This window comes from Musca autumnalis, unplaced genomic scaffold (assembly GCF_047663935.1).
Source record: "Musca autumnalis isolate F117 unplaced genomic scaffold, ASM4766393v1 scaffold_5, whole genome shotgun sequence".
In the NCBI taxonomy this organism is placed as follows: Eukaryota; Metazoa; Arthropoda; class Insecta; order Diptera; family Muscidae; genus Musca; species Musca autumnalis.
Window position 1 is genome coordinate 194,641,603 of NW_027412088.1, and position 26,150 is coordinate 194,667,752.

General features: G+C 36.8%; 1 protein-coding gene across 1 annotated transcript in view; it reads right to left on the bottom strand.

Moving 5' to 3' along the window:
- tei (irregular chiasm C-roughest protein teiresias) overlaps positions 1-26,150 on the bottom strand; it is a 368,344-nt gene that overhangs the window by 135,184 nt on the left and 207,010 nt on the right. The window contains exons 5-6 of the mRNA XM_073990187.1: positions 5,020-5,205; positions 2,450-2,676 (exon numbers count right to left, since the gene is read on the bottom strand). Coding sequence (XP_073846288.1) covers positions 2,450-2,676; positions 5,020-5,205 — 413 coding nt within the window. The remainder of the gene's footprint in view (positions 1-2,449; positions 2,677-5,019; positions 5,206-26,150) is intronic.

The following is a 26,150-nucleotide window of genomic DNA, read 5'->3' on the forward strand; positions in this document are numbered from 1 at the left end:
TCTTCTTAGGGACCTGATGATAGAAAAAAGCCTCCTCGGCTACCTTAAGATTTTTTGTATAGAAAAAAGCCTCCTCAGAGACCAGAGGATTTTTTCTATAGAAAAAAGCCTCCTAAGAGACCTGAGGTATTTTATAGAAAAAAAGCCTCTTCGGGGACCTGAGAATTTGTTCTATAGAAAAAAGCCTCGTCGGAGATCTGAGGAATTTTTTCTATAAAAAGGACTACTCAGGGACCTTTAGAAAAAAGCCTCTTCATGGACCTGTGGAATTTTTTCTGTAGAAAAAAATTCCTCAGGTCTCTGAGGAAGTTTTTTTCTATAGAAAAAATTCCACAAAAGCCTCCCCAATCTTTTTGGAGAAGTATGTATTGACAGCCTCCTTAGAGACCTGAGGAATCTTTTTCTTTAGAAAAAAACCTCCTCAGGGACCTGCGGATTTTTTTTTATAGAAAAAAAGCCTCCTGAGGGACCTGAGGATTTTTTTTCTATAGAAAAAAAGCTTCCTTTTGTATGACCTCAACAGGTTGTCTATTGAAGCCCTTAGGAAATCTTCTGCAGCCTATGGAAGACTTAGAGGTTTTCGGTTTCATATAGAAGACCCCAGAAGATCTTTTGTTGTCTATTGAAGGCCTCAACAGGTTCCGTGTGCCTTTAGAAGAACTCAAGAGTTCTTCTGATGTCCACAGAAGACCTCAAGAAGTGTTCTGTTACCTAAAGAAGTTCTCAAGATGGCCTTATAGAAGGGCTTATGTCGTCTAGCCTTGCTAATCGGTGATTTACTGGCATACCAATGGTTCACCAACTACCCTGTGGCTCTCTAGCTCACAAATGGTTCACTACCTCTCTAATAGTTCGACAGGTAATCAATGTACATCACCAATGTTTTACAAGCTCAGCAGAGTTTAACTAGCTTCCCAGTCAATAGCTCACTAGCACCGATGGTTCACTAGCAAATCTATGGTTCATTAGAGCATCTATTTTCTTCTAGCTCATCGGGGGTTCAATAGCTCACAAATGATTCACTAGCTCATTTATAGTTCTCTAGCTCGCCAATGATTGTCTATCTCACCATCTATCTCACCAAAAGTTCACCAGGTCATCAATTGTTCGTTAGTTCATCAATGGACTTCTAGTTCATAAGTGGTTCACACCCACCGAACCGATGGTTTATTAGCTCATCTATTGTTCTCTAGCACATCTATAGTTCATTAGCTCATTTAGTGTTCTCTAGCTCTTCGATGGTTCAATAGTTCACTAATAGTTCACTAGCTCTCTGGTTGGTTCAATAGCTCAGTCATAGTTTCACATGCTATCCGACGGTTCACTACGATATAATTCATACAATAACTCACCCATTATACCCTATCTCATCGATGGTTCAATAGTCCATCAATGCTGCACTAGTTCACCTATCGTTCACTATCTCATAAATAGTTCACCAGATCATAAATGTTTCACCAGTTCTTTAATGGACTCATCAATAGTAAACAAGTGGTTCACAATCTCAACAGTGGTTAATTAACATACCAGTGGCTCACTAGCAGCAATGGTTCAATAGTTCATCTATTGTTCTCTAGTTCATCAATGGTTCACTAGCTCACCAATAGTTCGATATCTCTCCAGTTGGGTTCTATAGCTCACTAATAGCTCAGCAGGTCATCAATTCTTCACTAGTTCATCAAAGGACTTCTTGCTCACCAATCGTTCATAAGCTTAGCAGGGGTTAACTAACATACCATTGGTTCACTAGCAGCGATGGTCCACTAACTCATCTATGTTTTAATAGCTCAACCATTGGTTTCTATTGCTGGTTTCTATTGCTGACCGATGGTTCTCTGGGCTACCAATGGTTTACTAGCTCACCAATAGGTACCTATCTTGCAGAGAGTTTGCCAGGTCATCAATACTTCACTAGTTCATCAGTGTATTTCAGGCTGAAAGGCTCACTGTGGTCCACCAATCGCCTTGGTACACAGGCTGACCATAGGGCATCATCTCAACAATGTTTCTCCTTTTTCCCACACCCTTCTTAGTGACTGAAATGCTCACGAATGATTTAGAGAATTTAACTACAGTTATTCTCTTATGTCAAGGCGTGTCAATGGTATAAAGTCCAATAATAGTTCACCAAGGGTTCACAAGCTCACCAGTTCATTACGTGAGCCAAATCGTTCACCTGCTCAACTAGGATTCTCCTATTGTTCGCAAGCTTACAAGTGACTCAAAAAAAATCTTATTAACTCACCAAGAGTTCCATAGCTCAACATTTGTCTCACAACTCAACAATGGTTGACTAGCTCGCAAATGAAAACCCTGGTAATAAATAGTTCTCCCTCGTAAACTTGCTTCAGCGTCTTATCTTAGCAATGTAATAGCCTAATCTTTAAAGTTTTTGTTTTTTTCTTTTTATGAGATTGATTTACAAAAAAGTTTTAATGTTTCTCCTTACCTTCTCATTTTTAATTTCCTCCAATTCCAGCACTTCTGCGGACACTTTTTGAGCATGACGATCCACACCGGGACTGAGCAGCACTTCCCATGTTAGAGTGGGCCGGGGATTACCACCCTCACTGACACAGGCCAAATTTAATTCGGAATTTTCTTTCACCGGTACAAAAATATTGCCCGCATCTAAACGACGACCATCTATCAGCAAATAGGGAGGTTTTGGACGATCTGAAAGAAATACAATAAATTTTATGAGAATGGAGATACAAATTGGGAAAATAAGAGCTAATAAATTTATATTTATAATGGACAAAGATTAAGAATAACATTGAGGTCTTAAAAAAGGAAAAAAGGATACCTAAAAACGGCTACAAAAATAAGTCTTTTCGATTGAAGGAAAGAGTCTTTTGATGGTACTTGGACGACTGAAGGTAGACTGAAAGGAAATAAGAATCTATGGCCAGCTCTGAACATGGTTATATGAAAGAGGTAGTACACATTAAAGAAAAATAACTCGCTTAAAATTTTTAGATTGGTATTTAGCATAGTGAGCGCATACGTTTCGACGGTACTCATACGCCTAGTATATCAATTTGAGTTTATTATGAGCTGAATGATAAGGAGATTCCATAGCCAGTCGAAAATAAAAAACTTTACAACAGACCTCTATGGTCGATTAACTAAGTAATTTTAGACGTTTAGAACCCTCAATGAGCTGGATGAAAGAAAAGGAGGTTCTATTGTCGCAATCGCAAATAACAATTAACCGAAATAACCGGTTTTAAACCACCCAAAGGGAGTGGAAGAAGTTTCCTATGATTACCAGAAAGGAGTCTCTAAAGAAAACTCAGAAGAACTTTTCACAGAAGAATGGAACGGTCCCTCCGACTTATTACGCTTGTTACTATTTAATATTTCTATTGAGTTTAAGAGGCGTATACGTTTTGACGTTACTTATACGCCAGTATGGAGCTTAAGAGAAGAGACGACTTAGAGGAGACCCTTTCGAGAACTAATAAGATCTTTTATTGATGAATGAGAGTATTTGCCGCCAGTTATTTAGGCTTCAGTTTTTTTAGACTTCGGAAACTGAGCGGAAAAAAATAATTCCTCTAAAGAAACGTGAATCTATAGACGAAAAATATTCTAGAATCGAGTCTTTCTAGACGACAGGGAAAAAGTCTCTATTGGAGACTACTGTGAGGAAGTCTCTATAAAGGACTGTAAAGGGGTCTCTACAAACCAATGAGAAGGAGTCTCTATGGAGCACAGTGAAGGGGTATCTGTAATGAACTGTGAAGCCGTTTCTATAGACGTAGGGGAAGAAGTCCCTATAGACGGCTGTGAAGGAATCTTTTTAGACCGCTGTAAAGGAGTCTCTATAGAGTACTGTAAAGTAGTATTTACAGACCAATGTGAAGGCGTCTCTATAGTCCTCTGTAAAGGAGTCTCTATAGAGCACAGTGAAGGGGTATCAGTAATGGACTGTGAAGACGTTTCTATAGACCACTGTGAATAAGTCTGCATAGATGATTGTGATTGAGTCCTTATAGACGACTGTGTAAGAGCTTGAATAGTCAACAAAAAAGGGGTCTTTATGGACAACTTTGAATCAGTCTCTATAGACCGCTGTGATGGAATCTCTACAGACCACTTTAAAGATGTCCCTGTACACGACTGTCTTTTATAGACGATCATGAAGGAGTATCAATAGGCGACATGTAAGGCGATTGTGAATGATCTTTATAAGTGACCGTGGAGAAGTCTCCATAGACAACTGTGAAGAAGACTTTAAATTAGTCTCTCTAGAAATTTCTTTAGATCATCGATTAGAAATCGATTTGAGGATTAAAAAAATGCATTGTTGAAGACAGAGAACGAGACTTTATGACGCCTTCGAAGCAAGCAAAATTTTATTTCCTCTGAATCAAAATGGGGGGAAAAAGTATGGGAAGAGTCTAACTTGTCACTTCCGTCCTCACCAAGAAAATCTTACCTCATAAAACCTAAACTAACTTATGCCCTTTGGGTAATTAAATTCCTTTTTAAAATTGTCTTACAATTGGTTTAAAAATTTTATAGTTTTTGTGTCATTTACTGTTTAACATTTCTCCTTTTAGTACAAATGACATTAATCTCATCATTTCCTCCCTCTATCCTCGTCTTTTGAAGACTACTTTAATTCTCTAGCTGCACTTGGCTGGAACTGAATTAATAATAAAAATGCTAATAACTTTAGTTGAATACTTGAAAAGTTCTTAAAAATCTACCCTTCTCTCTCTTTCATCTTAAGTTTGAATTGTGTAATTTTTCATTTTTGATATTAGCATTTAACATTGGTGACCCTAATACAACATTATATGGCATACTTTTAAGGAATTCCGCAACAACAACAGCAACACAAATTTAAGTACTCTAAAAACTTTAAGTAGACTTTGAGGACTTAATTAATTACAAAACTCTTGGCAAAGAAAGAAAAAACGGACAAATATCAAGAAATTATAAATTTACTATAGAGAACATGTGTTGTGGTTGTTTGTTGTGGTTGTTGTTGTTATTATTGCTACTTACCTAAAACCACCAATTTAACCGGTCTGGCATTCTCTGTATAATGTCTGGTATTTTCTGCCTCACACTGCCATTTGCCATCATCTTCCAGCATAACATTGCTAATGGTTAAGGCACCATTTGCCTCCTTAATGAAACGATAATCTGTCACCCGGGTAGTGCGGTCCATGGCATGTACAACCTGTGTGTGTAAGAATGGGTGGATGGATATTTGGAGTTAATGAACAAGACACAAATTAAAACATTATTTTTAAATAGTCGACAATTTTGTAAGTAATTATGTTAAACAATATTAAGCATTTGTGGCAGCAAGGCAGGAATAGCGACAGCTGTAACAGCAGCCACAACAGCAGCAGGGAAGAATATTTTTAAATCAAGGTGAGTTAAGGACCTTGGCTTTTTGGAAACACAACATAATGAAAATTTTAATATACTTTTAAATAAAACTTTCAGGGGAAATGAGATTTAATATTGACATATTAAATTTATTTGGTTTGGGTGGCGTATACATATTGACGCCAATCATACTCCCACCATATACATTTAAAATTTTATAGGGACAAAAGAGAATATTTATCTTGTTTAAGATAATTTTATTGCTTTCCTTTGTAATATGAAGGGTATATTTTCTGCCTTATCATTCAAATAATTGTCGTTTTTATTAATTTTGTCCAAACACCTTTTTTTGGGACAAACGTACATTCAAACCTATGACCTTATATAACCCTTTTAACAAGCCTAAAGGCTTAGCAAAATATGTACATATCGAAAAAATAAATGTTTGTGTCAATTTTCCCATTGTTTTCCTTGTTAAATAATATTTACCTTCAATATTTTCCATTTGTACAATGTGTAAATATATGCATATATAGGTATGTCGTCATCGTTAGGCACTCAATAACATAACATAAATATTGATTTAACAATTTAACTTTAAGCTACTTAAATGACAAGTGGAAAATTTTACATAAATACCTATGGCATTGTGTTTATGCATGAATATAGATATGTAGATGTATTGTCCGTACATATGTAATTTTCTATGGAAATGTTGTAACATTTTCATTATTTGATGCTGCAAGAGGATTTTCAAGTAAATCTCCTATTAGTAGCCAAAGGAAATATGTATAACAATTTTATATAACAAATAAAGAGATTAAATTTTGTATTGAGGTATTATTTAAAGTTATAGTTTCATTGACGGACATTTATTCATATGTATAAAGATCTGTGTGTTTAATAACATTGTTAAAAATATGTTGATATCTAACTTTTCACACTTATAATTGCTTGAATATGGCTATGTATGCGCTAAATCGTAGCAAGATGTCATTATTATATAATTTGTTTGTATATTTTATTATAAAAATAAGGAAAAACATTTATACTACCAACAGTCACATATGACGTATACGTGTTGACGGCACTCATACGCCCCCTGTTATAACATTAACCCGAATCACATTTTTCTACCCTTAGCCCTATGGACGAGATTAAGGCCATATTAAAAGTCGAGGAGTAACTACTTCTTAATGCAGCTGAAAGGAAGGGAACTGAAGGGAATATTTATAAGCGAGCTGAAAAGAATCTCTTTAGACGATCTGAACGCAGTCTTTATAGAGGAATTGAACGGAGTCTTCAAAAGACGAACTGAATGGAGTCTTTATAGACGATAAGCGAGTTGTAGGTTATCAGTAGACTGCGGAATTTTATGCAACCCCTATTTTTGGTCCGATTCATGTCAAATTTTGGTACTGGGCATATGTTTTGCGTCTGATTAAACTGCAATCGAAACATATGACATATGCAAAATGCATAAACTTTTGCATATGCAAAATTGATGGATTTTACATATTTTCTTATGCAACAAATATTTCTATAATAAGTACAAAAATGTTTGTATGTAAAATTTTTCTGTTTAAAATTATTTTCAGACAAGTCAATTAAATAGAGAAATGTATTACCACAGCCTTAACCTTCAAAATACTGAAAATCGGAAGGTATAAAGGCCTGAACCTAAAGCGACAAATTTAAGGTGGAAAGTTGTTTACTCCCAAGAAAGACTTAACACCAAATTTCAGCCATTTTGGCGGGATATTGAGGCCACAACCTCAAAATACAGGAAATCGGTAGGTACCGTAATATGGGGGCTATATGAAGATGTTCACCTATACCGACAAATTTCAGGTGGAAAGTTTTATACCCCCAACGAAGACTAAATACCAAAATTTCACCCACTTCGGAGGGATATTGAGGCCACAACCTACTAAATACCAGAAATCCGGAGGTACCGTTCTATGGGGGCTATATGAAGACGTGAACCCAAACCGAGAAACTTCAGGTGGAAAGTTTTATACCCCCAACTAAGACTAAATACCAGTTTCAGTCATTTCGGTGGGATATTGAGGCTACAACTTTCAAAATACCGAAAATCGGTAGGTACCGTTCCATGGGGGCTATATGAAGACCTGGACATATACTGACAAATTTCAGGTGGAAAGTATTATGCTCCCAACGAAGACCTTCGGAACCATACATCAGCACGGGTAGTATCAGTGTTTTGTAAACGTTGTTTTTGTTTGACGAGATGTGGCTTTATTCCTAAACTGCTTACTCAGACCGAAGTAGCATCTGTTGGCCAACACTATTCTTTTTCGTTTTTCACAACTGATGTTATTGGTTGTGTTTACGGCGGTGCCGAGGTAGACGAAGTCCTTTACTACCTATTAATTATAAGAACCAACGTCAACAGTTGGCCCACATTGTGCGTCGTCACCATCAACTTGGTCTTCTCGCCGTTTACCGCCAGACCCACTATAGCAGATTCCCTTTCGAATTTTGTAAAGGTGTCAGTTACTTTCTTTACCGATGACCCATAATGTCAATGTCGTCGTCATAAGCAAGTAACATATGGCTGTTCGTGTATATTGTTCCACTTCTTTTGACCTTCGCGTCCCGTATGACCTTCTCCAGCAGAATGTTGAAAAGATCACACGACAGGTCGTCTCCTTGTCTGAAACCTCTTTTGGTAATAAACTCTTCGGGGAGGTTCTTTCCTATTTTAACCGAGAACCGAGTATCAGTTAATGTCATTTTACAAAGCCGAATGAGCTTTGCAAGAATACCAAAATCAGACATGGTTTGGAACACCTTTGAACGTATAGGGCTGTCGAAGGCTGCTTTATAATCGACGAAAAGACGGAAGGAGTCGATCTGCATTTCTTAGGTCTTTTCCAGGATTTGTCATAGGCTTTAGTCCCTCACACAATATGCAAGATACTATCTTATATGCAATAGGGAGCAGACTTATGCCCCTGTAATTGGAGCACACAGTCTTATTTCCCTTCTTGAGGACTGGATATAGAATGCTCACGTTCCAATTGTCGGGTACCCGTTCTTCCTGCCAGATGGTGCTAACTAGCTGATGTATACACCTTATCAGCGTGTCGCCTTCGGTTTTGAACAGCTCGGCTGGCAAGCCATCGGCTCCTGCTGCCCTATTATTCTTCTGCCGGTTTATTGCTGTCTTTACCTCATCCTGGCTGGGCGGTATACATTCAATACCATCTTCTGGGATTGGATCTGTATTATGTAGCTACTATCGGATACCAACAGTTTGGAAAAATGTTCTTTCCATAACCTGAGCACACTATCTGTATCCGTTACCAAATTACCTTGCTGGTCTCTACAGGAAGATGCGCCTGTACCAATTTACTCTTTGGTAGAACTTTCGGACTTCATTCTGGCTCCTGTACATATCGGTTTTTTCACACTCCCGCCATTCCATTTCTATATTTTTCCTGCGGAAAAGACGTTTCTTCTCTCTCCTTTTCTCCCGATACCTCTCTCGTGCGCTACGCGTTGCTACTGATTGTAGAGTAGCTCTATATGTCACATTTTTCTCTTCGGTAGCAGCACGACACTCCTGGTCATATCATGGATTCCTTCGTATTGATTTTGCGGATGTTTGCATGGAGTGTGCAATATTTTTCCATTGTGCTGATATGTTATCGGGACGTGGAATGCTTTCATTAAGCAATTGGGCTAGTTGAGTGGAATATGCTGTGGCTATCTGTTGTGTTTGCAGTTTACCGATGTCCAACTTCCGTGTTGTACCTGTTCGTGCTTTATTTGCAACGTTTAGACTGGTTCGTAACTTTGCTGCAACAAGGTAGTGGAATCTATGTTTGCACCTCGCAACGATCGTACATCAAACACGCTCGATGAATGTTTTCCATTTATCACAACATGATCAATTTGTGATCAATTTATGAATATCGAGATGCTTAAATCTGGTACTGTTAACTACCATGTTGTTTGCAGCTGCAAATTCTATCAGTCTCATACCATTGTCAGATGTTTCACTGTGGAGACTGAATTTCCCGACTTTTGGGTCAAAGATATTCTCCTTTCCAATTTTGGCATTTAAATCGCCTAGTATAATTTTAATGTCATGGGCAGGGCAACGGTCATAAGTTTCTTCTAAGCGCTCGTAAAATATAGCTTTGGTGCTCGTCCTTGTCTTCAGAGGGAGCATGAGGGCAAATAAAGCTGATGTTGGATAATTTTGCTTTTAATCGAATTGAAGCTAGTTTTTCATTCAATGGGGTGAAGCTGGAGACCAGATATTTTAACCTCCGACCAACTACAAATCCGCAACCAAACTCATGCTTTGTGTTATGACACCTATAATACAGTGCGTCACCTTCAGGTGCTGTTGTAACACCTTTCCCAATCCACCTTATTTCCTGTATGGCAGTAATGTCGACCTTGTACTTTTCAAGTACATCTGCCAATGCGTAAACTGCACCTTCTCTATAAAGAGTGTGAACATTCCGCGTGCAGATTCGCAGATCATGGTCCTTAAAACGTTTGCGGGGTTCGTCAACTTTAGAGGGGTTTGTTTTCCTTTTCTTTTGTCTTTTTCATAGTAAGCTGCTTTTTCTAGGGGAGGGTTAATAACTCGACGCCCAAACCCATTTTTTAACGTTCTTATGGGTGAACGCGAGGCACATGTTATCTCACTACCTTTAACGGGTATTAAAGGAAGCTCCCCAGGTGACACCATGGGGAGGTCAGTATCCACTTTAGATGAAAGAAGGACCAAGATAAATCCTGTCCTTTGCCATGTTAAAGCCGGTCAGGACCGTTCCTTGGTATCTTCCATCCCCTACTTCAGCCGATAAACCCAGACCGCCAAAATTATACCTAAATTCTGAATGTTCTGAAGACGAACAGATTTTGTTGCTTTTCATAAATTTAATTTCTCTTAAAGATATAAACCTTTTTATACCCTATACCATTGTGTGGGTTTGTAACATCGCCAAACGTAACAGAGGCTCTATCTTCAATATCCACAGGGTTCGAGAGCTCCTTAATCGTTGTCCACAATTCACTTATTCCGGCTCCAATGTTGCAAACCTTCAAATGATTTAACCACTTGTCTCGCTTATGTTCTCCGACCATCTTGTTAACTTACAGTGCCAAATCCCTAACCTTGGGGTTGGCTCGACGAAGCTCATCACACTCATTTGCTAATACCGCTGCCTCTGCTGGGAAATTTGGTCTGAATTCGGGTTTTCGACCTGCAGGTATAAAGTGAGAGGCTGATGCAATGATGATGCCTCGGAACATCGTCTCTGCTACATTAATATCATAAGGGCTGAACTCTCTGAAACTAGCCAATTAGTTTTTCCATGATTGATGAAAGTGCAGAGGTGATGAAAGTGGTGAAATCGGACGGTCTGCTGATGGAGGCAATTATGGGGAGATGATCTGATCCAAGAGATCCTGTCAGACAAGGTGATACCATGGTTTTATGTGGCGTACTGTGACACTCTCTGCTAATTCTGTTAGAGCTTTCTTATTGAGCGTGCAAAACGTATACCTATTTATCTGCTTAGCCAGAACTATCCCTCTCAGGTCATTGCAAGTCCTCCTCCACCTCTAACAACAGCGTTGGATGTACGATGCGGCGTGGTTGTTGGTGGGGGGACTGCGGAGGTATCAAATATGAATCCGATTATAAAGTTGAAGACTCGCTTGAAGAATTTTTTAATTAATTAAAAATGATTCGTATCCCTGCCATCTTATATGTCTAGCGAGGATATTAATATCATTTGCCATTTTCCAAAATAAAGTCGTGTTAAGATCATATATGGATTTAAAAGTCCTTATCTTCAGCTTTCTTAAAAGATCTATGGACGTTATACAGGTTTTTAAAGTCTCCCGATCGCTCTATAATAGGTCTAGATTTGTTGATTTGAAGCACCTAAGAGGGCAGCAGTTTACGTTTCTTCATTTTTTATACCCTCAGCCTTTAGGTATGTACACTTTGATACGACCAAAAATGTGCCTCATCGAAATAATGGTTTTAGACCCCAAGTATGTTTGTACGATATCCGTTCCAGACAATTTTGAGTAGATCTAGCAATGTCCGTCCGTCTGTCTGTCTGGCAGGCTGGTGCGCACGATAACTCTCGAACGGATCAATCGATTCGGTTCAAATTTTGGGTATCGAAATATTTTGTCCAGATTCGATTTAAGTTCGAAGATGGGCCATATAGGTCCACTCCTTCAGGTACCTCCCCCACAAATGTTCAAAAATTGTCACAAAACTTGTGCGCACGATAACTCTTGTTGGGAATAACCGATCGTGTAATTTCTACCAAACTTAGATGAGGTTCCAATATGGTCTCAATCGGTCCACCCCTTCATGTACCTCCCACACAAAATTTCGGAAAAGCCCAGTTTAGGACCTGGTCTCGAATCGCCTAAATTTTTGTTTACGAATGTTGTATTCGCTGTCCTCTATACGACGCTGTAAGTTTCATTAGGGGCAAGTCCATACTTCCTGAGAAAATAGCCTGAAAGTTACAAAAAAACCCTATGACACCATGTGTAGTGGTTGGAGCGCAAGATAACTCTCGAACGGATCTGCCGATTCGGTCCAAAATTTGGCTTTCGTAATATTTTGTCCAAACATAGTCCAAGTTCAAAGATGGATTATATCGGTCCACTCCTTCCGGTACCTCCCCCACAAAAGTTCGAAAATGTTCCGAAAATTTGTGCGTACGATAACTCTTGAAGGGAGTAACAGATTTGGTCCATACTTTGCACATTATGAAATTTCTACCAGACTTAGATGAGGTTCCAATATGGACTCAATCGGTAAACTCCTTCGAGTACCTCCCACACAAAATTTCGGAAAAGTTCAGTTTAGGACCTGCTCTCGAATCGCCTTGGTTTTTGTTGTAGCATATTGTATTCACTGTTCCCTATACGAAGGTACAAGTTTCCTCAAGGGCAAGTCCATACTTCCTGAAAAAATAGCCTGAAAGTTGAAAAACAAACCCTATGACACCATGTTTTTGGGTGGAAGCGCAAGATAATTCTCGAACGGAAATGCCGATTCCGGCCAAAATTTGGCCTTCGTAATATTGTTTCCAAATTTACTTTAAGTTCGTAGATAAGCCATATCGGTCCACTCCTTCAGGTACCTACCCCATAAAAGTTCAAAAATATTCGGAAAAATTGTGCGCACGATAACTCTTGATGGGAGTAATTTTGAAACCCCCTAAATACATAAGTTTTTTGTGAAAAAAGTGTTTCAATTTGCACAGGCTGAGGGTATATCTCTGTCGGCAAAGCCGACTGATAGTTTTTTACTTGTTAAAGATCATTTAATGGTGACGTTGGCACTGCTCACACGCCCAATAAGACTACATTTGAAAATTAAATGTATGGCATGGATTTTTCTATAAGAGTGCAGAATTTGGGCCTTCAATTTTGGAAAAATTCTTTAAAAAAATTGTGGGGCGAGGTTTATGTTTAAATAAAGAGGCATAAAGTGTTTTATATGATTTGAAAGCACCCTGTCTTAGTTTCCCCGTAGAAGTTTTTACAATACAGTGACAGTGTCTCAATTTTCTGTATTTTGTTTTTTGTATATTCGTTACAGAAGATACAAAAACACAAAACACTGTTTTTTTCTGAGCAAACAGGGGTAATTGTAAAAAATTAATATGAAACCGCGACAAAATCGATTAGTTGTCAATGAGAGCCGTAACTCAAATTTTCTGAGCGACATTTTTGCAGAACGTTTCGAAGCTGAAAACCGTTATCTTGTGGTACTTTTATAGCGGCTCTTAAAATAAAGGACGAAAAGTGCATTGAAGGAAGCTAGTTAGAAAGTCAAGTGTTCTACGAAAATAATCCTCATTCGATTTGACTGAAGACATGTCATCCCAAAAATAAGCTAAAGCAACAGTGAACACAGATATAACGCTAATTCCTGATGCCTTACAAGGTCTCTAGCAAATATCCTTATCAACAACATAACGGATGTTTGAGGGAAAAAGTTTATATTCGTCATATTCATGAAAAAATTTTTAAGGTGACGTGTACGTCCTGACACTGCCCATACGTCTTAAAGGCCTGATTTCATAAATTGTAGATTTATAGGACATTGGCCAGCTTATATTAAAATTTGCATTAATTTCTTAAAGAAAAATGTTTCTAAATCTGGAAACATGATGCAATCTAAAAAAACTATATCTGAATTTCATTTAGAGTTGAAAAACTGATACAAGCTTATAAAAAGTTTCACAGTTTTTAGGAGCACCCTGTGCTACTCTGACGGTAGTAGTAGTTTTGCATTGAAGTAACCCAAACAAATCCTCTTTGCTCATTTCGCCAACTTTTATTAAAAGATTTTTAGTGTCCTTGCTGTGCTTAATATACGTATCTCCCAAGGATATAAATGCATTTTTACAGTATTTCCAGAGAATGGCCTATAACTTTGCCATAAAGGCACATGTGAACTTAAATGTTATTTTTATGTCCAGCCATAAAAACATGTGTGAACTATTACCAAATGAATGAGAGTATGAAGAGGAAAGAAATGATGGTATTTGTTGAAAAAAAAAACAACTTGGCTTGTTATGAGTTTTCTTCCATCTCAGCATTTCACTAGGTTCTCGGGCTCACTTGGTGAGCCAAGCCAAGGAAACAATGGCCACAAACCTCACGCACACACACACACTTGCATTGGCAAATGTGGTTGACATAAGGTTGTGTGGTTGCAAGCTTCTCCCTCTTTATGACTTGGTCATACTATGAAAGGAAAGAGGGAGGGTATGAAGAAGAAAAAAAGTAGTTTAATGCCATGCCATGAAAAAAAACACCCAACAACAATAAGATTAAGCTAACAAAAGCTGTTGGTGAAAATAAATTTCAGCAAAAACAAAAGTACTTAAACACAATTGAAAATTTAAACACCCGATTTACCTTGAAAAAATATGACCCGAATGAACACCTACAAACAGTTGACCAGGTCAGGTATTAAGGGCCATGGTATTATTATAATAATAATGACCATAACACAAAAGGTTTTCAGTTGTGTTTTTGTCAGGGGAGTCCAAAAGCAGCCATCCAGCTGCCAGCCATCACAAACAAATGTAAGCATGGTGCAGGGCGTGAGCAAGTTATTGGGATGGGGGTTGGTGTTTATACTGACCATATATATGTTAAATGGCAGTATTAAAATACCATAAATAGTAAGTAATAACCGCAATAATACGCTTCAGAAATTATGGCAATTGGACAACAAAACATTTGACCAGAGGCAACAAACAACGACAACAACAACAGCAGTAATAATAATAACAACTGCGGGGATAAACAAGTGCGACAAACACGGCAATGCTGTAATACTTTTTGGCAACATCAAATGACAAGCCTTTGTTGCCTTTAACTGTTGCAGTTTCTGCCGTAGTATTATTGTTGCTTGCTGTTTTTGTTATTGTTATATTTTTAATACCTCAATGCAATATTATATTATTTATGGCATAAACAAAATAACATAAGCAGAAAATCATTCTCACATACATATGCAAATGCCAATGCTCATGCATTTATATATATACCTATTTACATCGTCTGTATTTATGCAAATTATATTGCAACAACAATTGCACATATTTCAACGTTAAGCTAAACCAAGCAGGTCCATACTACAGGTCATTGGTGTATCGTTTATTCATTCACAATAAAGACCAAAATAATCACTCGATGGCTTAAATGTAAATGCTGAATATAAATGTATTAATGTAGCAGGCTGACTCTGCACTTGTAGTGGTAGTATTAAAAGTGGTTAATTTAATTTCAATAATTTGCAATTGCAGTAAATTTTGGTTGCGAGAAAACATTATAAAGAAGATACACCATATTTAGTAAACTCATAATTTAGAAAATCTCAGTCATTCACAATAAACTGTCGAATCTTTGAAAATGATCAGTTGTTATAATTACACAAGATTTATATATGCCATATCGTCGCATTGCGAAGAAATAGAGGATCTCACAAATAGAAATTTATGCTATACGGATTGGCTGACACGGATTCGCTTTTAATAAAAAACCTTGTAAGCAACTCAATGTAATGGGGTCGTATTAGTGTTGTTATTCGCCACATGTGACAGTTCTTAATTTGTGTGTCATTTAAATTTTTGCTTCTGAAGTTTTTAGTTTCCAATGCAGAACATTTGTCAAAAAAGGAAATAATGCTCAGGATATTAATGAAGCTAAATTGCAGGAAGGGCCGCCTTTCTGGCTACTACTGGGCACACTACAACCATTCTAATATCCAACATTCTAAAGACAGAATTCCGCCTTAGGTAGCCGAGCTCATGTAGAAGTTCAATTTACAATAAATGAAGACTGAAGTGTCTAGAAGTTTCGATATAGCAGGTGAAAGCTTGAAAGTTTTATTTTCCAATGACGAACACTTGTACGTGGTATGCATGGACGGCTTACAAGTCACTACTGTACTGACAGAGAAGTCGCTCCACAGCCGTTATGTCGGAAGAGCCTCTACCAAGCCGAAACATTCATGTCACAAAGTGGTGGTTGTGTGGCTTCAAATCTTCGGCTTTCCTTTTTCACTTGCATCATTGGTCACTAAGCTCGATTCCAACGAGAAATTAATTAAAAAAATTAATATTAAAAATTATCATCGCCCTAATAGGCAAAATTTTCACGGCTTGTTAGGGTTCAGAGCCAATCTCATTACTTTCAAAGGCAGCGCTAAGCGTTTGTCATGAAAGCACAACTAAATGGGCAAATACACATTGGCGTTGTAAACAAAACTAAAAATTGCATTTGGAAGAAGAGAAGTTCGATGACAGAGAAGCCTCTCCACAGCCATTCCATTCCAGCTAATATAGAACAGTCATATTAAACAAAGACAACGGCGCTCAAGGCCTTCGATATTCTCCAACTAAAACAAAGGATACAGACGTTATTGTTTACTTAAACTTTTCATAAAAGTTTTGTCAGTGGTTTTTTAAGCGAATCATCTCCACTTTTTTAAATTAATTTAAAAATTATTTTTTTTAGTGTAGACCTCTCCTAGGTCTGTATACCCTCAGCATTTATGCTAACGAGGGTATATACACTTTCAAATTGTGCCTCATCGAAATAATGGTTTTAGACCCCAAGTATGTTTGGGCGAAATCCGTTCCAGACAATTTGGAGTTTATTTAGCCATGTCCGTCCGTGTCTGGCTGGATCAACCGATTCTGTCCAAAATTTGGTTTTCGTAATATTTTGTCCAAATTTAATTTAAGTTTGAAGATGGGTTATATCGGTCCACTCCTTCCGGTATCTCCCCCACAAAAGTTCGAAAATGTTCGGAAAATTTGTGCGTATGATAACTCCTGAACGGAGTAACCGATTTGGTCCATACTTTGCACATAGTGAAATGTCTACCAGACTTAGATGAGGCTCCAATATTTACTCAATCGGTTCACTCTTTCGGGTACCTCACACTAAATTTCTGATAAGTTTAGTTTAGGACTGCTTTGATTTTTGATTTTTTGTTGTAACAACTTGTAACAACCCCATACGACGGTACAAGTTTCATCAAGGGCAACTACAAAAAAAAAAAAAGCTATGACACCAAGTGTAGTGGTTGGAGCGCAAGATAACATCCGAACGTATCTGCCGATTCGGTCCACAATTTGGCCTTCGTAATAATTTGTTCAAACTTAGTTTCAGTTCCTAGATAAACCCTATATGTCTACTAGGGTTATGACTTTTTTACAACCTCATATCCCTGTATCATAGCGTGATCAGTTTTGCCATAAGATTACATAAAATCTTAATTATAAGGTGATTCGGTGAAAAAACCTCACGCACAAAATGATTTTAAAATTTGAATTTATCAAAATTATGGACAATTTGTTGAAGTCTCTGAAAACAGATATATAATTGAAAATAAACTTTAGAGCCACATGAGATAATTAAAATGACATCAAATTTATTCCTCACTATTTTTCATCAATTCTGAGAAACGTAAAAATGTCGTAAACGCTTTTATTCAAAAATATAATTTTTTAACAAAAAAACAAAAAATTTAAAATTTTTTCAAAGTGACTTTTTTCGCGACTTTTTTAATATTTGAATGAAATAAACGTTATTATAGTTATTAGTAGGCTTATATTTATTCATTCGTGCAACAAAAAATATATGAAATGAAAAACAATTTTTTTCATTTCATATATTTTTTCAAAAAATTATTTTTTTAAAATCGATTTGTGCGTGAACTTTTTTTATATTTCAATGGAATAAACGATAGCATAGTGATTAATAGGCAAAAGTTCATTCTTCCCTGCTACAGGAAATCATTTTTGAGGAAAAATGTCAGAAAGTCATAACCCTAATGTCTACTCCTTCAGCTACCTTCCCCACAAAAGTTCAAAAATGTTCGGAAATATTGTGCGCACGATAACTCTTGAAGGTAGTGACCGCTTTGGTCCATACTGTACACATCGTGAAATGTGTACCAGACTTAGATAAGGTTAAATATGGACTCAAACGGTCCACTCCTTCGTGTACCTCCCACACAAAATTTCAAAGAGTTCAGTTTAGGGCCTGCTCTCGAATCGCTTTGATTTTTGTTGTAGCAACTAATATTCATTGCCCCCCATTCGACGGTACAAGTTTCATCAGGGGCATGCCCATACTTTCTGAGAAAATAATCTTAAAGATGCAAAAAAAACCCTATGACACCGTGTGTAGTGATTATAGCGCAAGATAACTCTCGAACGGATCTACCGACTCCTTCGTAATATTTTGTTCAAACTTAGTTTCAGTTCGAAGATAAGCCCTATCTGCCTACTCGTTCACGTAACTCCCCCACAAAAGTTCAAAAATTTTCGGAAAAATTGTGCGCACGATAACTCTTGAAGGTAGTGACCGATTTGGTCCATACTTTACACATCCTATTATATCTCCCAGTTATAGATCAGGTTCAAATATGGTCTATATTTGTCCACTCCTTCATGTACATACCTTTCACACAAAATTTTGGATAAGTTCACTTTAAGACCTGTTCTCTTTGATTTTTATAGAAGCAACTTGCATTCGCTTCCTCAATTACGACGGTAAAAGTTTTTCTAAGGGCAAATCCATACTTCTTCGGAAAACAGCCCGAAAGGTGTAAAAAATCCCCTGTAGCACCATATGTAGTGTTTGGAGAGCACGATAACGCTGATCAACCGATTTGGTCCAAAATTTGCCGTCGTCATATTTTGTCCAATTTTAGTTTCAGTTGGAAGATGGGCAATACCGGCCCACAACTTCTGGTACTTCCCCCCAATATTTAAAAAATGTCACTCAAATGGTAGGCATGTATCTCTTGAATGGGGCAACCAATTTGGTCCAAACTTTGGATCTTCTAATATTTTGTCTAAATTTAGTTTATCTCGGCCCGTATCGGTCCTTTCACTAGGACCCCCTTTGTGTACAGACGTTCTTGCTCACTTAAACTTTTCATCAAAGTTTTGTCGGTGGTCTTTTGAGCAAATTATCAGCAGCTTTGAATAGCACTTTTTGATTTTTCCTTGATTTTTCTTTTAGAATTCGGAATTTTTAAAGTTTGACAAATTAAGAACTTGAATTTTAAATAAATTCTGTATACAAATAGGGAACCAATAAACTGAAAATATGAAAATGAAAATATGATCCATCAACGGTTAATCGGCAAGAGTTAAATCACTCGCGTATGCGAAAAGAAAGATGACAGAACGGCTGTTACATTCAACTGCGTGACTGTGCCCGTGTTTTTTTAACCGGGTATATATTTAGCACCGTGAGAGTGATATGGTGAAGTGGAACGTGCTACTCCGCATAAGAGCCCTTTCCGCCTAGTTGGTACCAAGAAAAATTACAACGAGTGATGCTGTAGATGTCACCCGCAACAACATAAGCAACTGGATGAATTCAAAGTTAAGTATTTTACATGTATTCTCAATATATAGTTAAATATCCATATTGCACCAGAAGCCTGGAAAGCTGGCAGGATGTTCCAACCAGATAAGGATGCCAGACTCCGTGTGAGAGATCAATAGGTTTTCTCAAAAAAATCTTAAAGCAGAACAAACATCGGAAATCTTGTAAACCCGGTCACAATCAATAAACACTGCAAGACCAAGGGGCCTCCTTATAGAAAGACAATAACCTTGATAGATAAAAACAAGTAAGAACGGCGTTAAGTTAGGCCGGGTTGAACTTGTTATACCCTCCACCAGGAGTTGTATTGAAGTAACATTGAACAAGATTTACTTTCCTTTGGTATATAAAAAAATACCAAATTTCAGCAATTTCAAAATACCGAAATTCGGGAGGTACCACCAAATACTTTCGAATAGTTTTTAGACTCAAAGAAGACTAAATACCAAACTTCCGATATTTCGGTAAGATAATGTGGTTAAAACCTTCAAAAAACCGAAAATCAAGAGGTACGCTTCTATTGGGGATATAGGAAGACGTGGACCTATGCTGATAATTCTCTTCTAGAATATTTTATACCCCCATGGAAGACTGAATAACAAATTTCAGTCATTTCGGTGGGATATTGACGTCACAGCCCTCATAATTACGAAAATCAGAAGGTATCGTACTATGGGGGCTATATTGAAACGTGGACCTAAGCGACGAATTCCGGTCGGAAAGGTTTTTACCTCCAACGTAGACTAAATACCAAATTTCAGCCATTTCGGGATATTCCGTTCACGAAGGGCAATATGAAGGCGTGGACCTATACCTAAAAATTTCAAATTTTAGCCATTTCGGTGGATTATTGTGGCCACAACCTTCAATATACCGAAAATCGGCAGGGCTATATGAGGGCATAAACCTATACCGACAAAATTCTAGGAGAAAGTTTTATACCCCCAACAAAGACTCAGGAATATTGAGACCGCAACCTTCAAAATACCGAAAATCGGGAGGTATTGTTCTATGGGGGCTACATGAAGCCTTGGACCTATACCGACAAATTTCATATGGAAAGTTTTTAACCCCAAATGAATACTAAGTACCTAATTTCAACAATTTCAGGTGGGTATTGATGCCACAAACTTCAAAATACCGGAAATCGGAGGAACCGTTCCATGGCGGCTATATGAAGGTGTGGACCTATACCGACAAAATTCTGGGGGAAAGATTTAAACTCCCAATGAAGAATCTAAAAGCATCAAAATACTGAAAATCGGGTGGTACCATTCTATGGGGGCTATATTAAAACGTGGATCGATATAGCCCAAACACCCTAGGAGTAATAGAAACTTCTATACCAAATTACAAAGATCTGTCTCAAAAATTTCGAGCTGTATCTAAATTTCAACAGACAGACGGACATGGTTATGTCGACTTAGAATTTTAGCCTGATCAAGAATATATATACTTTTTAGGGTATCCGATGAATATTCCTACATAGGGAGGAGGGCATAACCAGAAGACTAATAGGTTAATTTATTGAAGATCAATAAGTCAATAAGAAGACCAATTGTTGTCCTCAGAAAAGACAGAAAGCGTTCTAAGGGAAGACACAGAGACCCACTTATGGAAATATAATAGGCCTTCTTATAAGAGAGTAACAAATCCTCTTATAGAAGGATAATGTATCTTCATACAGAATACCACTAGATCTTCATATAAAGGACTAATAGGTCCTCCTTAAGAAGACAAATAGATCTTCTCACAGAAGGCCACCAGGTCTTCTCACAGAAGGCAAGCAGGTCTTCTCATAGATGACTAATGTATTTTTACTATAGACCACCTAGAAGTTTCTCATATAGCAAGAGAAGACCGATTTAGCTCCGTTTGAAAAACCAATAGGTATTCTCATAGAAGATCTTTAAATGTGCTCAGGGAGGATAACAAGTATAATTAAGGATGACAAATAAATCCTTAAATGGGAAATGAATAGGTATTCATATAGAAGAAAAATAGGTCCTCTTTTTTGGAAGACCAATAGGCTATCATAGGGATGACTAGCAGGTCTTCTTATAGAAAATCAATAGCTTATCTTATACAAGAGAAATAAGTCCTCCACTGGAAGATCAATAGGCCTTCTTATATATATTGAATAAGTCTTCTTATAAAATATTAACATTTTGTTTTACAATTGCATTCTAAAAGCGAAAAGGACACAAATAATTTGTTTTTTAGATGTCAACCTCTAGTAGACCCACACGTCTTCCTAGGAAATAAACAATAAGTCTCCTTATAGAAGGAATCTACGTTTTCTTATGATGACCAATAAGTGTTATTAAAGAAGATCAATAAATGTTCTCATAGATGGCATGTAGGTCGTCTCAGAGAAGATCAATAGTACTCATAAAGTAAAAATTTCCTTAAAAATTCCTCTTGGGTTGCAATTTATAAGTTCAAAAGAATTACAAAAACGGTTTTAAAAATCCATTAACTTTAACATTTATTAAAGTTTTTCCAAAAAAAAAAATAATAATAATAATAACCCATATTGTCTATTAGCCTCCAAGAACACTTGCATGAAATGAGTTTTATTGTTACACATCATAACTTCGAAATGTTAAAATTTTAGTTTTGTTCGTTCCTTAACGAATTTCAAGTAAAACAAATTCACAACATGTAGCGTTTTGTTTTGCTTGCCCTGAGTCGCAATGAGAAATTTTCTACATCTTTTTTTTTATTTTAACTTAAATTCACACATAAAGTTATTGTTAGCCATGAACTCTATCAGCTAGCTGAGGGTAATTGCAATTTGTTTTGAAACCAATTCATAGCTATAGATATTGACTTCGGGTTGCATTCAAGGGAAAAAGTTTCTATAACAATGAAATAATGGAAATTAAAAAAAAATTAAATTGAAAAAAATGTGCGTCTCAGAGAAGATAAATAAAATATGACTTCTTAGAGAAGAGGAATAAAAGGCCAACATAAAAAACTACCTATAAGTCCTCTAATAGAAGCCCTATAGATTATTAATATGTCTGCCTAAATACCGTATAAAAATCAACAGTTATCTTTAAAAAAGTACCAATGAATGGTTCATCTTATAAAAATCAGAAATTAATTTTGTAGAAGACTCAAACGTTATATATAGACTTAAAATTACTTAAATTATATGTCCTGGTCCAAAATCAACAAAACAAACATTGTTCCACAATATCCCATACGGGACAAGGGAGACTTCGTTCATATCAATGAGTGCACCCCGATTCATATTTAGATCAATGATATGGGATCTGCTGTTTATCGCCGAGTCTGAACGGCGTGTCTTGACACACCACTTGTGGAGAAGTTTTTCAAGGCTGAAATACTCAGGAAATGTCGCCAACATTACTGAGGGGTATTTTGCCACCGTTGAAAATTTTTTGATGTCGCCTGGCCGGGGAATCGAGCCCACGACCTACTGCGTGCAAGGCGGGTGTGCATGCCATTGCACCACGGTGGCACCCAAAAATCAATTTCCCTTATTATAAAAAACGAAAATTCCTATTTAAATGGGAACCAATAATTTTTCCAGTAGAAGTGAATGCATATTGGTCCCCTTAAAACGCCAGGAACCCTATATTTAGACCAATGCTTTCCATGGATGTCCTTGAAGTCTGAATACCATTTATTTCTTCAGGGTTTTAATATAAAAGAAACATTATTTTCAAAATCCCCACAAACATTTTAACCCTTTCCGGCATTCTTTTGGAAAAGAACAAACTTCACCAACGAAATGTCTTTAAACTAAAATAAAGAAAAGTATCCAAAATCACGAATTTCTTTTATTTCTCTTACTTGTTAACTTTTCTGGTGTTTGTAAAACTATTTCATTTTATTACATTGCGGTCTGCATGGCCACCAAAACCATCAGCATGGCATCCCGGCGACCTGACCAATCACAAGACATTGACAACATTGTGGTTATGGTATGCTTGAGGTCGTCCCGTTTGTTATCCTTTGCCATCATCTTGGATGACTTTTAAGTCATTCAGCCTCGAACAGCTGCAATATAGTTTTTCACGACTTTTCGATGTCTTGGCTGCATTTGGTGGTGTGGTGTGTGCCTTAAAGATGCCTTAAAAATGTCCAATATAAACAAAACAAACCGAATTTGTAACGACATCTTTTATTGTTGTGCAAGAAAAAAAAAACAAAACAACCTTTAGCCGTCAGTCGTGCTTGAAGTTGTTAAAACCAACAACAGCAAGAAGAAGAAGAAGAGGAACAAACTTTAACTACTCTAACTGAGGCCAAAAAAGGAACAAAAGCATCACCAAGACAGCTGGAAATTTTATTGGTAAAAGTCCTTGCAATTGTTGTGCAGTAAAACAGCAACAGCAGCAACAACAACAAATGCCGAACACCAAATACCATCTAGGAAGAAGTTTCTTTACATTGGTCTCTCAGGCAGCACCAAGAAGAAGAAGAACAAAACTGCTTGTAAACTTCTTTTTTACTACTAATTGCATTTGCAGCACGTGTACAAAAGCCAAAAAGTAGGAAACAAAACTTTACTTAACAGGGCTTTTCCGTCCCCTTCCGTTCCCCTTTTCCGCTAGACTTTGTTAGTCATCATAGTTGGTGGTTTAGCACACCAACAGCAACTGCATAACTAGTACATATTGTACCCATTATAGCCAACTAAAACAAGAGTAATAATAACAACAAGAACAACAACATCAATGCCAACACCATGTCCCAAAAACATACTACAACAACAATTACATCAATGACAAAATGTGCAATTACAACTCAATAACTTTTATTCTGTTTTTTAACCGAAAAACTTTTTCTTGTTGCAGTTGTTGGTTTTGTTGTTGTTGTTGCTGTTGTTTTTTTTCTTGTTTGCTTAAAGTTTGATAACCAGCAAAGACCAGATGAAATATTGTTAAAAGGTTAGACAAGGAAAATGAAGCGGAAAGTAATGCAAGGGTTGAGGGGTGGGAAAGTCAGGAAGGATGTGATTGCAAGCTAAAAACTTGAAATTTTATTTTAAAAAATTTAAATTAAAGTCGATGTTCGCAGACAGTATTAATGAAAAAATACAGAGTTGTGTTATATATTTTATGTGGTTTTATCCATCAAGTGGTTTGCATACTTTTAGGCTCTACTTGGTAATATGTGAGCCATTGCTTTAGGCTAGTCATATGACATGACAGGGAGTGGTCATTATCTGCTACATATTCGAGTTGGAGAATCTAGTTCCTAGTTAATTGTACCAGTTCCAAAAAGTATGAGTATCTAACGCTAGATATTACGTATACGTTGTTTATTCATACAAATGATGTGAGCCATTAGAACTGCGTAGTGAACTAGATAGTTCCACATAGTTCATTGGACGCAAATCTACTAGGAGGGGGATTCGAATGGGTGAAATGTATACCATAAACGAATTGTCCTCTGAAGTTATAACCAATATTCATAGAATACATTCAAGTTGTTAGTCAATCATTTTACTCATAGGATAATAGCCTCTAAACAACATTTTGAAACTACAAAATAACTTTTGTTTTTTTTTTCTTTATTTTGTTTTTGTTTCAGTAACCTCATGGCCACATCAAATATGCCCCCATCACATCAAACTATTTTCCTCTTCCATACTTCAAAAAATAGCCCCTTAAGGGATTTTAAAGTAATAATCTACTCTGAAAAATCCATTTCATTTTTCATTTTCATTATTTCGTTGTTATCGAAACTTTTTCCCATGAATGCAACCCGAAGTCAATATCTGTATCTACGAATTGGTTTCAAACCAAATTGCAATTACCCTCAGCTAGCTGATAGAGTACATGGCCAAGAATAACTTTATGTGCTCAGAACAATGTGTGTGAATTTAAGTTAAAGAAAAAAATGTAGAAAATTTCTCATTGGGACTCAGGGCAAGCAAGGCAAGAATACAAAAAGCTACATGTTGTGAATTGGTTTCGCTTGAAATTCGTTGAGGAACAAACGTAACTTCAATTTTAACATTTTGAAGTTATGATGTGTAACAATAAAACTCATTTCATGCAAGTGTTCCTTGGAGGATAATAGACAATATGGGTTATGATTATTTTTTGGAGAGACTAAAATAAATTTTAAAAGTAATTTTTAAAAATTTTTTAAAACATAAGTGGATTTTTGTTATTTTATAAAGAGAAATATTGGACTTTTTAGAGGACACATAAGGTCCTTTTATGAGAAGATTTATTGCACTTCTATTGGAAGACATATTAATGATTTATTGTTTAAGAAGACTTTTTGGTCTTCTATAGTAAACTATTAATCTTACTTGAGTAACTATTGGCCTTCCATCAGAAAACATAGTTGGTCGAATAATCTACTAAGAGAAAGCATATTGCACCTTTGGGTTTCTATTCGAAAACGTTTGGTCTTTAGGAAGACGTTTTGGTCTTCTTTGGGAAACCTATTGGTCTGCTGTAAGAAAATTTATTGTTGTTCTATGAGACGTTTGACAAATACGTCTTTGTCTTGTTTGGAAAGGCCTAATGGTCTTCTACAATAAGAACTTTTTGTATCTTATGAGGAGATCTTTCGGTCTTCTATGAGAAGATCTTCCGGACTTTTGTGAGAAGAACTTTTGGTATTCAAGACTTTTTGGGAAGGCCTTTTGGTCTTCTGTAAGAAAACCAATTGGTGTTCTATGAGAGTGCCTATGGGTCTTCTCCGGGAAGGACTATTGGTGTTCTCTAAGAAGACATTTTGGGTATCTATAGAAACCCGTTTGATCTTCTATAATGAGACTTATTGGTCTTCTGTGAGAAGACCTTTAGATCCTCTATGAGAAGACCAATTGGTCTTATATAAGAAGT